The 13,699-nt window shown below is 40.8% G+C and overlaps 1 protein-coding gene across 1 annotated transcript in view; it reads left to right on the top strand.

The window, feature by feature from the left end:
* PATJ (PATJ crumbs cell polarity complex component) overlaps positions 1-12,577 on the top strand; it is a 187,062-nt gene extending 174,485 nt beyond the window's left edge. The window contains exons 42-44 of the mRNA XM_063138122.1: positions 3,819-3,922; positions 8,501-8,624; positions 11,088-12,577. Coding sequence (XP_062994192.1) covers positions 3,819-3,922; positions 8,501-8,624; positions 11,088-11,234 — 375 coding nt within the window. The 3' untranslated portion in view covers positions 11,235-12,577. The remainder of the gene's footprint in view (positions 1-3,818; positions 3,923-8,500; positions 8,625-11,087) is intronic.
* The last annotated feature ends 1,122 nt before the right edge of the window (positions 12,578-13,699 follow it).

Raw genomic sequence — 13,699 nt, 5'->3', positions numbered from 1 at the left:
CATTGGTTTCCTTTGTTGTCTTCTATCTTTTCTCCTTGTTGGAATTGTTTGTAACTGTGCCTTTAAAATTTCCTTTTTTAAATACTCCCACCTTTTCTCATTAGGCTCAAATGCCACGGGACCTTACTTATTATAGTTCTGAGTTTATTAAAATCAGCTTTCCTAAAATCCAGAGTACGTGTATGGCTACACTCAACTTTTGTCTCCTTCATCATCAAGAATTCAAGTATGACGTGGTCACTTTCCCCCAGAGTTCCCGTAACTGCCACTTTATCCACTAAGTCATCCCTGTTGGTCAATATCAAGTCAAGGATTGCCGATCCTCTAGTTCCTTCCTCCACTTTCTGTAGGAGAAAGTTATCACCCACACATGTCAGGAATTTCTTGGAAGGGCCGCTTTTGGCAGTATTGGTCTCCCAACAGATATCAGGGTAATTGAAGTCCCCCATCACTACTACATCACACTTCCTTGAGACACTGGCAATTTGTTTCTCAAAAGTTTCGTCCTCGTCTTCTCATTGATTGGGTGGTCGGTAGTAGACTCCGATTATCATGTTCTTTTTATTCCTTGCCCCATTTATTTTAATCCAGACGCTCTCGACGGGGCTCCCAGTCTGATCCGCCTGTATTTCTGTGCAGGGATAGGTATTTTTAACATATAGTGCAACTCCACCTCCCTTTCTATTTCTTCTGTTCTTTTTGAACAAGTTATATCCTTCAGTTGCTATATTCCAGTCATGGGAGTCATCCCACCAAGTTTCAGTTATACCTATCAAGTCGTATTTGCCTTCATGTAATAAGAGTTCAAGTTCATTCTGTTTGTTTCCCATGCTCTGGACATTAGTATATAGACATCGAATACCATGTGTTTTATAGTCTGGCTTTGTTCCTACATTGTTGCGGACACTATTTTGGGGCACTATTGGAGCTGTTCTCTGTACTGTGGTGCATTGGCCTTCATCCATTGTTGCCTCGAAGTTTACGTCTCCCGCCCCCGTAAGATTCAGTTTAAAGCCCTCCTGATCAACTTCTTCACGCTGTGGCCAAACACATTCTTTCCAGCCCTTGTGAGGTGCAACCCATCCCTTTCCAGCAGTCCATGTTCCAAGTAGCGTAGCCCGTGGTCCCAGAATCCAAAACTCTCATGACGGCACCACCTTCGAAGCCAGTCGTTCATCCGGAGTATTTTTCTTTCCCTTTCTAATCCTCTTCCAAGAACCGGGAGGATGGATGAGAAAACTACCTGGGCCCCAAAGTTCTTCAGTTTCCTTCCCAGAACTTCAAAGTCTGAAATGATTTCTTCGTAGCTCTGCATGGTGACATCATTTGTTCCCACATGGATGAGAGGAAAGGGGTATGTGTCCGTGGGCTTTATGAGCTTCGGTAACCCTTCAGTCACATCTCTAATCTGTGCTCCAGGAAGACAGCACACCTGGCGAGTCCTTGGGTCTTCACGACATACTTGGGTTTCAATCCCACACAGCAGGGAGTCTCCCACAATGACTACTCTTCTCTTCTTCTTGGTTGACCTACCTACTGCCTCTTGTTCACTGTTGCACAGTGTCTCCTGTACTTCTTCCTCTGCAAACTGTCCTTCAGTCTCATCCTCCAGAAGCTGAAAGTGGTTACTTAACTCTAATGGTTCCACCGGTGCAGAATGCCTTCTAGTTCTTCTGCTCCTAACTGTCACTCTTTTCCAGAGAGTTTCCTCTTCATTGGCTTTCCTCCCCTCAGCATACTCCACTTCTGCTTCAGCTGGCTGTTGCTCTTCAATCTCATGTGCTTCTTGTTGCTGTTGCAGTTCCACCGTTCAGTCTAAGAACTCCTCGTCTTCTCTTATTCTTTGGAGGGTGGACACTCGCCGCTCAAGTCCTCTCACTTTTTCTTCCAAAAGTGGCACCAGCTTGCACTTGTTGCAGGTATACGCCATGTTGAGCTCAGGCAGAAACACGAACATTGCACACCCTTTGCAGGTCACCACCTCTAGGGACTCCTTTCCATCTATATTGTCTATTTCTGCTTTGTTTTTTTCCTTTCTGATTTTAGTGGAATTGCCTTTGCTTTGTCCTGTCCTCTCTGAAGGTACACAATTATATGAGTATGTCTTAAGGGAAAATAAGATTTTTTGGTTAGGTTTTTTTGTGTGGTTTTGTGTGTGGGGGGGTTCTCTTTATGTTTTTCTTTGGGGTTTTTCCCCTTTTTTTCTTTTCTTTTTTTTTCTCTCTTAGAGACCTCCCCTGCCGAACTCCCCCTGTCAAACTACTCTTTGCTCTTCCTGTTTGCTCACTCTCTGGGAACTGGCTTACTTTTCTGGCTTCTACTTGAGCTGGGCCAGCTGCTCTTGCCTGCTTCTGCTCAGATCCAAGCCAGGAAGCAGAATGAGGTCACTGGGAGGCCAACAACAATCAACAGCAATCAGGCCACTGATTGCTGAGTACAAAGTACAATCAGCAATCAGGCCACACCCCCTTCAGGTCCTGCAGCAACTCTCCACACCCACCCCTTTCCTCCTTCACTCAGCACTCAGGAGCACATGGCAAGCACATGGCTTCTTTGAATTGGCAGCCTCCTGGATTTCCTTGAGGTTTCTCTTCTCCCCCTTACCTTGGTCTCCTCTTCCCCTACACTCCCCCTGTCAAACTCCTGTTTGCTCTTCCTGTTCGCTCGCTCTCTGGGAGCTGGCTTACTTTTCTAGCTTCTACTTGAGCTGGGCCAGCTGCTCTTCCCTGCTTCTGCTCAGCTCCAAGCTAGGAAGCAGAATGCAAGAGCTCTTAGTTTTGGATAAAGATGTTGATTTTTAATATAGTGGTTTGTAGTTCCCTTGCCTGACTTTGGAAGATAGTACAAGCATGTAGAAACAAAGGTGTTTCACATCATGAATAAAAAGCTGAAAATCAAAAGGGAAAGATTTAGCTTGGGAAGGACATGTTTGAAGACTAAATCACTGGTAACATTTTGGAACTTGTGAGGCAGGTACTAAAATCAGATACCATCAATAAAATATTGGACCAAGAAAAACTTCCAAAACAAAACAAAAAGTTTGGCTTTAAAATATAAAATTAGATTCAAACAACTTCAATTATTCCTACTGTTAAATGTCTCTCAAGTGGAAATCTAATGTATCTGATGCAGCATGAAAAAACTGATTGATGCACAGTGAATTTCTTCACAAGATAATGTGAATTAGCTGGTCAGATTAAATTCAAGGTAAATATTAAAGATCCAAAAATGTTGTTGTACATTTTTAGAATTTAGCCTTTGTGTATTTGTGCCTTCCTATTAATGGAGAATATCATATCTTTTCCTTGGTAGCAAGAATTACAAACAGAAAGATTTGTGTTTGTTTATCTTTGTGCTAAACGATAGCAGGTGTGAAAACTTAATACATTCTTGCATTGATTTCCAAGGGACTAGGTAAGGTGTAGGTTCAAGAGCTTGATGAATTCCTCCATCTGGCAGTCCATCTAGAAGAGAGAGGACATTGTTAATCCATGCATTTATATGGGCTGCAATCCTATGGACACTCAGGACATTTACTCCTGAATAAACATGCTCAGGAATATGCTGTTGAGTCATTTATTCTCCTCTTCCTTCGAAAAACTGAGCAGGTTATTTGGGACTTCCAATAGATTTCTATCTGGGAAGTAATAACGTCTATATCCACTTAACTTTAACACAACTACAGTATTGGGTGGTTCTGCCTTTTCATCCATCCATCAATCCATCCATCCATTTAAGCCCCCTTTCTAATTAGGATGAAGTTGCTGCTTGTTCATATCCTAGATAATATATATATTTCATTTTACACTGACTTGTAGGTTGTAGCTGACACCAACATCAGTGCCATAGCAAGCCAGCTAGAGAGCATGACTGCCAGCACTAATTTCAGCCCACCTACCGAGCACCATCCTGAAGACACAGAGTAAGTATGCATGTTGTATTGGTGCTTGCAATATTCTGGAAGTTGCAAAATACTGCTCAAAAGTGTTGAGAACGCTCTCGGTTAATAACACAGTTCACTGAACTTGTGATCAATTTTAATAATTTCCCTTCAGATTTTGAATGTGCATCATGTTTTATGTCTTGTTTTGAATAGCAAGAGGTGTGGACCTTTAAGTTGCCTGACAATTTGAGTTTCTACATTTTCCCAACTGAAATTTTGAATCCCATAAACTCTGGTCAAAATTTGTGTTTAGTTAAATTGGGTTGCTAGTGGTATGGGGCACATAGTATAGTGATGGTGTTTGGTAGTGTTGCATGTTGAGATCAGAAAAGCACTGACTTAAAGCTCCATCACACTGGGGTTAACACGCTCCCTACTTTCGCTTCTCCGCCTGTGTTTTCGTTCCTCAGTTACTTCCTTTTTTCAAAAGAGGAAATGCCCAACGAGTACGAGGCCCATTGAGTCTGCTGTTCTAATGGTGCTGCTTCTCCTGCACACAGCAGGAGAGAGCAGCAATTCCGAGTTTAAAAAAACATCGGACTTAATAAGGGTTTTTTTTTTGTCGCACGGAAGGGCCGGAAGGCGCATTGGAGGCAGACGACGTCATGTAGGGACTTGAGCAAACTCTGTGAGTGCCTAGTAACGAGTGTGCAATAAAACACTCGTGGGATGGAGCTTCAAGTGTTGCCTAAGTCTTGGTTCCTTCCCATGTTTGAAATAATGGAGATGCATCCAAAAGGGGATCAAATAGAGTGAGGGATTTAATACACAGTGCGTATTTTCCTACTTTAATGGAATAAAAGGTTTAGTCTTCATGCATAGACCTAATAGTGCAAATGATTATTTTCTTCCAGGTCAGGCTAGATAAACAAATACATTTGAGTTTTCCTCATAACAAAAGCCCTTGAACAGCCTTGTAACATACTTAATGAGTCTTATTCCTCCTTGTACTTCTGGCAGGCAACACATTTATAATTAAACTTCTAAGGCTGTCTTTATCTAACAGTCCTTCATAAACAATATACAGTGCAGAACTTCAGAACATAGGATCCCAGTATTTGTGTAAAAAAAAAACAACCCACAAGTTTTCTAGACCTGTTCAATGAGGCAGGTGGAAGGGAAATATATGGCCTTGGCTGATGAAGTCTCAGAAAGGAGAGGGAGAGGGACAGCACTGGTACAAGCTCACCTACCACCACTGCCCCCCCATTGCTACCGCATCTCACTCCCCACCCACCCAGAAGGCAAGTGGTTGCTATGGAGTGTCCAGCTGCCCACTCATTGTGGCTGGCACTTGCTGCAGTGGACAGCAGGTCTTAGTGGGGGAGTGCACATCTCATCACTCCACCCACTCTGCCACCTAAAGCAATGGATTAACCCTGCCTCATGGCAGGGCCTGGAGACAGAGAAGAAAGAAGAGGACTTCCTATGGTCATGGGATGGGACTTCCCTTGCTTAGCGGCTTCCTCTTGCTCATGCCTAAAAGAAGCAAAATAAATGTTATGCAAATAAGCAACTATTTGGACATTTTAATCATTTCCTACAGAATATGGGTTGCACAGTTCTGCTTTTCTTAGTGCAAATTTGGGATAAATTTGGCAGCTCGTTCTTTTCTTCTCCTTTTTTTCATTTTCTTTTCACATTTGAATGTGAAACATCCTGCCTGAGTATGAGAAGGCAAAATGATCTTCCAGATACATGCCAGCCCTATTATTTCATGAATAGGAATCAGGCTTGCTCTCATTAATCTTATTCGTCCCTCCCATTGCACACAGTTTCATAGCACTTGTTGATATGCTTTATTGTCCTCCCCCAGTGGATAACGTAAATATTTCTGATTTCAGCTGCTAATCTTGGACAGAATTGCTAATAGCAGACAATATGCTATCCCAGGCTGTTGGAAGATTTTTGTTTAGGTTCTTTTGATTGATTTGTGACAAGCTGTCCTCCTTCGTTTTCCCCACTGATGTGTTGTCATGTTAATTGTGCTCCTGTCTGGCTGGGTTTTCACTTGAGATGAGTTATGACAACTGCAATTCCAGATGATCTGCCCTTAGAACAAATAAATGAGGAATTGCTTTCACCACTCTTCCTGAGAAAGTTTTCAAGATACGTGCAGCATGAAGTTGCTTTTTGTTTTTAATTTTAACTTTTTCTCCGTTTGTTTCATGAATCAGAGTTCTGGACACACATTATTATAAAACCAGTTACCAAAATTCAAATATCTCTCGATCTATTGTGTTGTATAATAATAACATATTTCTCATGGTGCTGGGCAATTTCTTATCAAATGCTTTCCTATCTTGCTGGAACAATTTCCACCCAGAAATGTGTGTGCTATCTGTTTTTCCAAAGAGAGAGAGGCCTCATTTCCACTGTGGGTTTCCTGCAAGTCAGATGCACATCAGAGCTTCTGAATCAGCCATTGACTACACAGGGGATTCACTCCAGTGGTACTGCGCCTCATACACCATCGTGACACATGACATTCCCCCCTCTCTGCAGCAACCACAGATTTTCATGCCGTAAAACCTACATTTTTGCAATCATTTTGAGATGGACTTTCCCATCGTGCCGGCAGTTTGGGAGTCTGTGTGACCTCAACTTGTGATACTGGCTTCAGTGGTGGTGGCTAGGGGAAGGTTGCATCAGCAAAGGGCAGATCTGAGGAGTGGAGTTGACTTCATTCTCCGCTGATTGTGCTTTGTTTTTTCCAAAATGAGCCGTACTCCCAAGAAAGTTAGCATGTGGGCTTTGGGATTTATTTATTTTTTAAATAACTTCCATGCAGGTACACATAGTCATATAAGATTAATGAACTCAACTAGCTGTAAAAAGCCCAGATAAACACATCTACTCAGAAGTAAATTACATTGACCCCATTCTGAAGACACCTAAAATCACAGCTTTAACCACGGTGGTTAAGCCAGAATGTCGGGCCGTGTTCAGAAGACACCTTAAACCATGGTGAATAAGGTGTTTTGCTTTAGCCACTATGGTTAAAGCTGTGGTTTAAGGTGTCTTCTGAACACAGCCCAGTTTTCTGGCTTAACCACCATGGTTAAAGCCGTGGTTTAAGGCGTCTTCTGAATTGAGCCACTGTCTTATTTATTTTATTTTATATATTTCTTTATTGCATTTCTATACCGGCCAATAGCTGGAGCTGTCTGAGCGGTTCACAAAAATTAAAAACATTCAAAGTATAAAACAACAGTATAAAATATTATAACCATATAAAAGCTCAACCAGATAAAAACAGCAGCAGTTGCCTATACTCAGCATGGGAGGGGAGAGAGGCATGGAGAGTTGGAAGTTGTTTTGCCTTTTGTTTTTAATCTCCCCTGATCTGGTGCAGCAGATCTCCACATGTTTAATCGTTTTAAAGAAGGAAGTGTGTTGATGTCTTTTGTTTACATTCTTTCTTCATCCGTGGCAGTGGACCTGTGCGTAAGTTTAATGTCTTATTGATGCTGTGATGCTCCACCCACATGTACCCAAACAAATGCAGTTTTTCGAGCAGCTTGCCATGCGAAATTGTTTTCTTTCTCAAGTATAAGCCGCTTTAACTGGCTGTGTGTGCCATGGGAGGAGCAAATTCGAATGGATGAAAATGCAGTTTTAAACTAAATCACATTTGATAGTGTGTCCATGTAGATGAGGCCATGCTCAGTTCCCGTCCTTACTGCTGTTGGGATTGGGCAATTGTCCTCTGGCACAATATTCCTGGTTAGGCAAACGTTAGGGCTCTCATCTCACATACGATCTATGGAAACCTATGAATATAGACATGACTCTATAGTCACAGTAGCTGCCATTATCTATTGGCATCACTTTTCAGGTGAACATCATCTCCCCATCCCCAACCAATTGAAATGTAGAATTACAGGGCTGGAGGGCCATGAGCATATTTCAGACAAATACTTTTCTTCCAGGCTGGATTTTCTGAGTAGTAACCTACCTCAGTAGCACTCAATAAGCTATAGATCAGTCCTTGCCTGCTGCAAGCTGAGCAAGCAAAGTGCACTATGCTAGAGGTTTCTACCAGAAATAATTGTTTTGCGAAATAAATGGTCTAAGCGAATTTATGTGGTCCTGCTATCTAGTGTTGAGAACTTTTGGTGAACTTCTTTCCATGCCAGAGTCCTCAGGCTATTAGCTGTAGAGATCACTAGTTAAACTTTTCCTAGCTTCAAGATTTCAGTGATGCGAAAAGCTCCACTTGTTGATTTCTGTAGGTGATCAAGGCATAGGAGCCCCAGCACGGGGAAGACCTGGCAGTTCTCTTAGAGAAGTACACAGCTAATTCATAGGGAAGCCCAATAGCTCAATTGCAGGGCATAGTCTTTACATGCACAAGGTCCAAAGTTCAGGCCTTGGCATCTTCAATTAAAAGGATGCCAGATACCATTGCTGGGAAAAACCAGCCTGAAACCTTGGAGAGCCATTGCCAGTCAGAACTGGACTAATAGCTCTGTGGGTACGGATCAACTTTAACTAGATTATTTTCCCACTTATTAAATAAGCATTGTTATAAGTGGCATTTGCTGTATTTTTCAGAACACCTCAACCTAAGGTTATTGTGTTGGAGAAAGGCTCAGATGGATTGGGATTTAGCATTGTAGGAGGCTACGGAAGTCCCCACGGAGACCTCCCTATTTATGTCAAGACCATTTTTGCAAAGGTAATTTTTTTAAAAACCAGCAAACCTAACCATGTATCATATAACTGCTACAAAATACATTTGAAATGGCTAAGATGATCAAACCCACTCTTTGTATGAAGAAATGGGGAAAGGATCCATGTCTGAGTTTTCGTATCTCATGGCCTCTAGAAAACTGGAATGACTGTCCTTGTAGGTTGAATTTTATAAAGGACGAGTCTGGTGGCCTAAATGAAGGTTGCCCTTAAATGATCAGCTGCTGTAGCATTTTGAAAGGGTTAGGCTCCCATTTAGGAATGAAGACAGAGAGCACCTTCCTAAATTGGAAGCTGAGGGCCGTTGCCCTTTTAAAAGCACTACTCTGAGGGTCAAGTTAAATCTGATAGGAAATGCATAGTGGCAATTGATTTTAAATATCTGCTGAGAAGGGCCAATAAGGATTGGGACCACAGCAGAATAACCCTGTCCCCTGTACCAGGGATGTGATGAAAATCTGCCCCTCCCCAGCTTCTTTTTCCATTAGTTGCTATTTTACATTTTTATGATTAGGCATACTTATTTATTAATTTATTTATTTATTGCATTTTTAAACTGCCTAATAGCCAAAGCTCTTTGGGCGGTTCACAAAAATGTTATTTGCAATCGGGGAGTTTTAATTTGCTCTGATAGACTGGCACACAGTTCTATTCTTTGTGTGTGTGTTCTCTCTTAAAGATGTGAAGTGCATCTGCATTTTGTTATTTGTTGGTTTTGTAAGCTTTCATAAATTTTGTTCATTGCACCTTGTTTTCAGTATATGCATGTTTCTTCTTCCCAGATGACTTGTTCTTTGCATTACATTGCAACGGTGCAGTTGGGGGTAATGATTTTTTATATATATGCACAGTCAGCTGGGCATCTCTCATTGACATTTCCAGCTTTGCTGAGATATGCTAAATCTGAAATGGAAGGCAGGACCATTTCCTGTACATATGTTTCTATGTAGAGGTTATAAAAGAGTAGGCATGTGCAAAATTGGGGACAGGATGAGTTGAGAATCAGATTTATTTTTTAAAAGGTTGAAAGGGGGAAAAGATGGAGAAAGGGAGTGGGGACTGGCTACAGGCAGGTTTGCACGTCCTCCATGATGTATTTATTTTAAATCTTAAAAAACCAAAAAAACAACCGAGATCAGATACAGAATTCCACATGCAACAGTAGACTGGATGCCAGCCTGGAAAGGGAGAGCACCTGCCATAGGTTATCTACTCACCTATTAACAGCTGAAACGAAGAGTACAAACAGTTCACCTTTACTTTTAAAACTGGCAATGCTGACCTCTGTAGCCAACATTTGTGTTATTTAAGGTGGGGGGAGGTGCAGAAATTTTCACCATTCCAATGCTTAGCCAACAGAGAAAATCTGCAAGTGACCAGATCTACCTATGCAAATTTATCATCATGTGTAATGGGGATCAGTCATGATCAGAATAGTTAATTAGGCTAATTAACCCAACCTGGTGCCCTACAGATGTTTCCCCAACCTGGTGCCCTACAGATTTTTTTACTTCAATTCCCATCAGCCCCAACCATCATGACTAATCATCTGAAGGGCACCATTGTTGGCGAAGGCTGGGGTAGAAATACTTTTTAAAAACTCTATTCAAAAGTTGAGCAAATGACGGGGGGGCAGCAAAGATGTGCCTAATCTGAGGCGCCTTTTGCTCTATGGCCAGCCCTCCAGAAGGGCAACAGAGCAGAATCATATTCCCTGGACTTTTCTCTATGAGGTTTTTTACCCACACCTTTACAAAGGCTTTTGCTTTCGGATTCTTTACAGGATTAAGATTAGCTCCTTTACACATTTTTCTTTTCTGGGCTTTCCTTTCTCTGCCTTTCTATATATTTCATTTCATAAACATTAGATGGTGCTGTGGTTTAGTGAAATTGCAAAAATACATGAGTCTCATTCCGCCATTTCTTAACAATACCACACTTCTCCCAATCTAAAAAAAAAGCCAGGGACTTGTTGAAAAGAACAGGAGAGGCACTGGGGGATGATGACACTGGCCTAATCTATACCAAGCAGGGTATTGCACTATGAAAGCGGTATATGGTATGTGTCAGTGGGCCCCAACAGCTATCAGTGCACTTCAATAGTGTGGCTCGTGCCTTTTATATACTGCTTTCATACCGCTTTCATAGTGCAATATCCTGCTTGGTGTAGATGAGGGCACTGTGTAAAGTACCCACAAACTACCATGAGTGAGCAATCACAATGAAAGCATTGTTTAGAAAGCCCCCCCCCCCCAGTTTTCTTTATCCTCAGTGAAGCCTTTGGAGCATTAACTGCCACAAATACTCCACGAAGTAGTAATAATTCCCGTGGAACATCCCTATCCAGAGTGGTTTGTGTGTGAATGCCATCATCGTCGTCTTCTTTTAATTAAGCCCTATAAAATTGCTTGACCTCTCATATACGGTTTCTGTTTGTTTTTCTTTTCAGGGAGCAGCTGCAGATGATGGCAGACTGAAGCGTGGTGATCAGATTTTAGCTGTTAATGGAGAAACTCTGGAGGGCGTGACTCACGAGCAAGCTGTAGCTATTCTGAAGCGCCAAAAAGGGACTGTAACACTAATTGTGTTGTCATGATCTTTGCTGCAAATGCAATCGGGGCTGGATGCAATTATTTCTGAGCATCACTAGAGCTACTATAAAACAGTATAAATCCTATATGAGATGAAAACCCAACTCCAGCTAAAGTTAGCACACATTAATCATGTTCTCTGTGTGGTTACACTCATTATAGAGGTTCATTTTGTCTAGTCATTGAAATCCTTAACACACACACACACACATATGCCTTGGTTTCCTTGAATGTATTTCCTATTTCCTGCTTTCCCCATAACTATCATCTATTAGTAGAAAGTATAATAACCGAAACTAGAATTAGCATAGACATAAGAGAGGAATTTAGCTTATTGTTGGATGCCATCTGATGAACAGGAAGTAAATGCTAAGTGACTTTTCGTCTCATTCATGGTTTGCTTATGTTAATTTTCTTTTCAACTGTGCCAGAAAACATTAAAATGTAATTCAATTACTGCTGTTCCAAATGATAAAATATCAAATTCTCCTATGGGAAATTAATTGTATATGGAGTTCTAATGATGAAATGCCAACCTCCCTGTCTAATCTCTCTGGGTAGATATATGTATGTTAGTTATAATTATGATGAGTCAATTTTCAGCCTCTCCTCAGTTTGCACACTGGTCATCTTTAAATTGGTTTGGCTCCTGAAAATCCTTCTGATCGATTGACAAGAACCTTCTTGAAGGATCTGTCTCAAGGGAGCTGGTAAAGTGGAAGAAATGGTTTGTACAGTTTAAAGCTTAACTCTGTGGAGGTGGAAGAAAGCACTTTAATTTGGAACAGGGCTACTCCTTATTATTTATAATTATAATACAATAGTGAAAAGTAAAGGAAACCTGGTAGTGCTAGTAACTCATAATCAATTCTGTGGTCCGATGTTTTCTCAATAAACAAAGTGATAATTTTATGTCTTAAGCTTGCAACATCTGTAGAATGTATCTTTACTGTATGATCCAATTAGAATGCAATAACATTCATCTTGATTGTTCATAATAAATATATATGTGCTAAATTGGTCAAAGGGGAGGAAGCAGTAGTCCAAGAAAAAGCAATTTGTCCTGTTAAGAATAATGTCTTTGTTTTATGTGCCATGTTTGGATTTAGCTAATCACAAAGTGCATTAAGCTACTGGAATACATTGAGGGTATTCCACGAATAGTGCCTGAAAGCAGATTTAAAAGATTTTAAGGGATTTCTACCCAGTCTTCAGTGTGCGGATTAATGTTACTGATATTTATGAGAAATGCAAAAAAAAGGCTGATGAAGAAAATTGAAAAACACTTTTCTGTTTGTCAAATTGTGCTGAAGTTCCATTGCACATCCATATTAAACTTGAACAAACAGCTTGCTTTAAACTGTTCTATGGATTGTGACCAAAACCCAATGATAATTATGTTTAGTCCTGACCAAATACCCATAATTTAAACTGATGCAACCATCCTTTTAAATTTGATGAAAGCAGTTGTCCTTTTTACACACATGATTCTGATACAAAGAATGCAGAGCTTATGTGCTTGGGATACTTGGCTTTTTTTGTAGCTCAAACGGGAGATCATATGATTGCTGCTTGTAATTTGCACTTTGTGTCACGTACTGCTTTACTGCCAAAAGCTGCATTGCAACCTACAGATAAACTGGTGATGATGTGGGGAAGTTAAGTGCTCTCTACGTAAAGGATGAAAAGTGCACAATCTAATGGGATGACCTCCTGCACTGAGATGAAGGCTGCTCCATAAGAGCATGATGGGACTTGCATGGGGAAATTGCCCTATGGATTGTGCCCTGATCCTTTAATTAAGCCTGCATTCATGCTTTTTGGGGGTTTATGGGCTTTGGGTTTGTTTAATAATGCTGCTGTTTTCTGTAAAAGGAAAAAAGGGAGCGAACTGTATTGTATGTTTATGTATATTAGTAAAATAAGATGATTTATGACTTCCAAAGATTCTAAATAAATTGCATAAGTATGCATAACAATGGTGATATAAGTATTGTGCATAACTATGGCAGTATGTTGAAGAAGAGTTAATATTGTAGCTACGCACAGAAACCTAGCTCTCATGGAAGGCTTAGAAAACGTAACAGTCCAGAAGTTAGACAAGAACTTTATTATATCACTCAAACAAGAACAGAACAGCAGTAGGAAACTGACTCTACCCTCATATAACTATATCCAGTATTAGGTAGTGGGCCTGTTCATACAGCATATTAAGCTGGCCACTAACCCTTTTGCAGCAAGTGGTTGTTAAGCTTGTTTAAACCATGGTTATATAGCCACCATGGTTAGGAATAGTTCACACAACACACTAAAACATGATTCACACAGAATGCTTAACCATCATGGTTTAGTGTGTTGTCTGAACAAGGCCATTGACTACACCTTAAACCACAGCTTTAACCATGGTGAATAAGACTTTTTTGCCTTATTTACTGTGGTTAAGGCCATGGTTTAAGGTATCTTCTGAACA

The sequence above is a fragment of the Elgaria multicarinata genome, chromosome 1, assembly GCF_023053635.1.
Source record: "Elgaria multicarinata webbii isolate HBS135686 ecotype San Diego chromosome 1, rElgMul1.1.pri, whole genome shotgun sequence".
In the NCBI taxonomy this organism is placed as follows: Eukaryota; Metazoa; Chordata; class Lepidosauria; order Squamata; family Anguidae; genus Elgaria; species Elgaria multicarinata.
The sequence above is the reverse complement of the archived record's forward strand: the minus strand, read 5'-3'. Positions and strand labels throughout refer to the sequence as shown.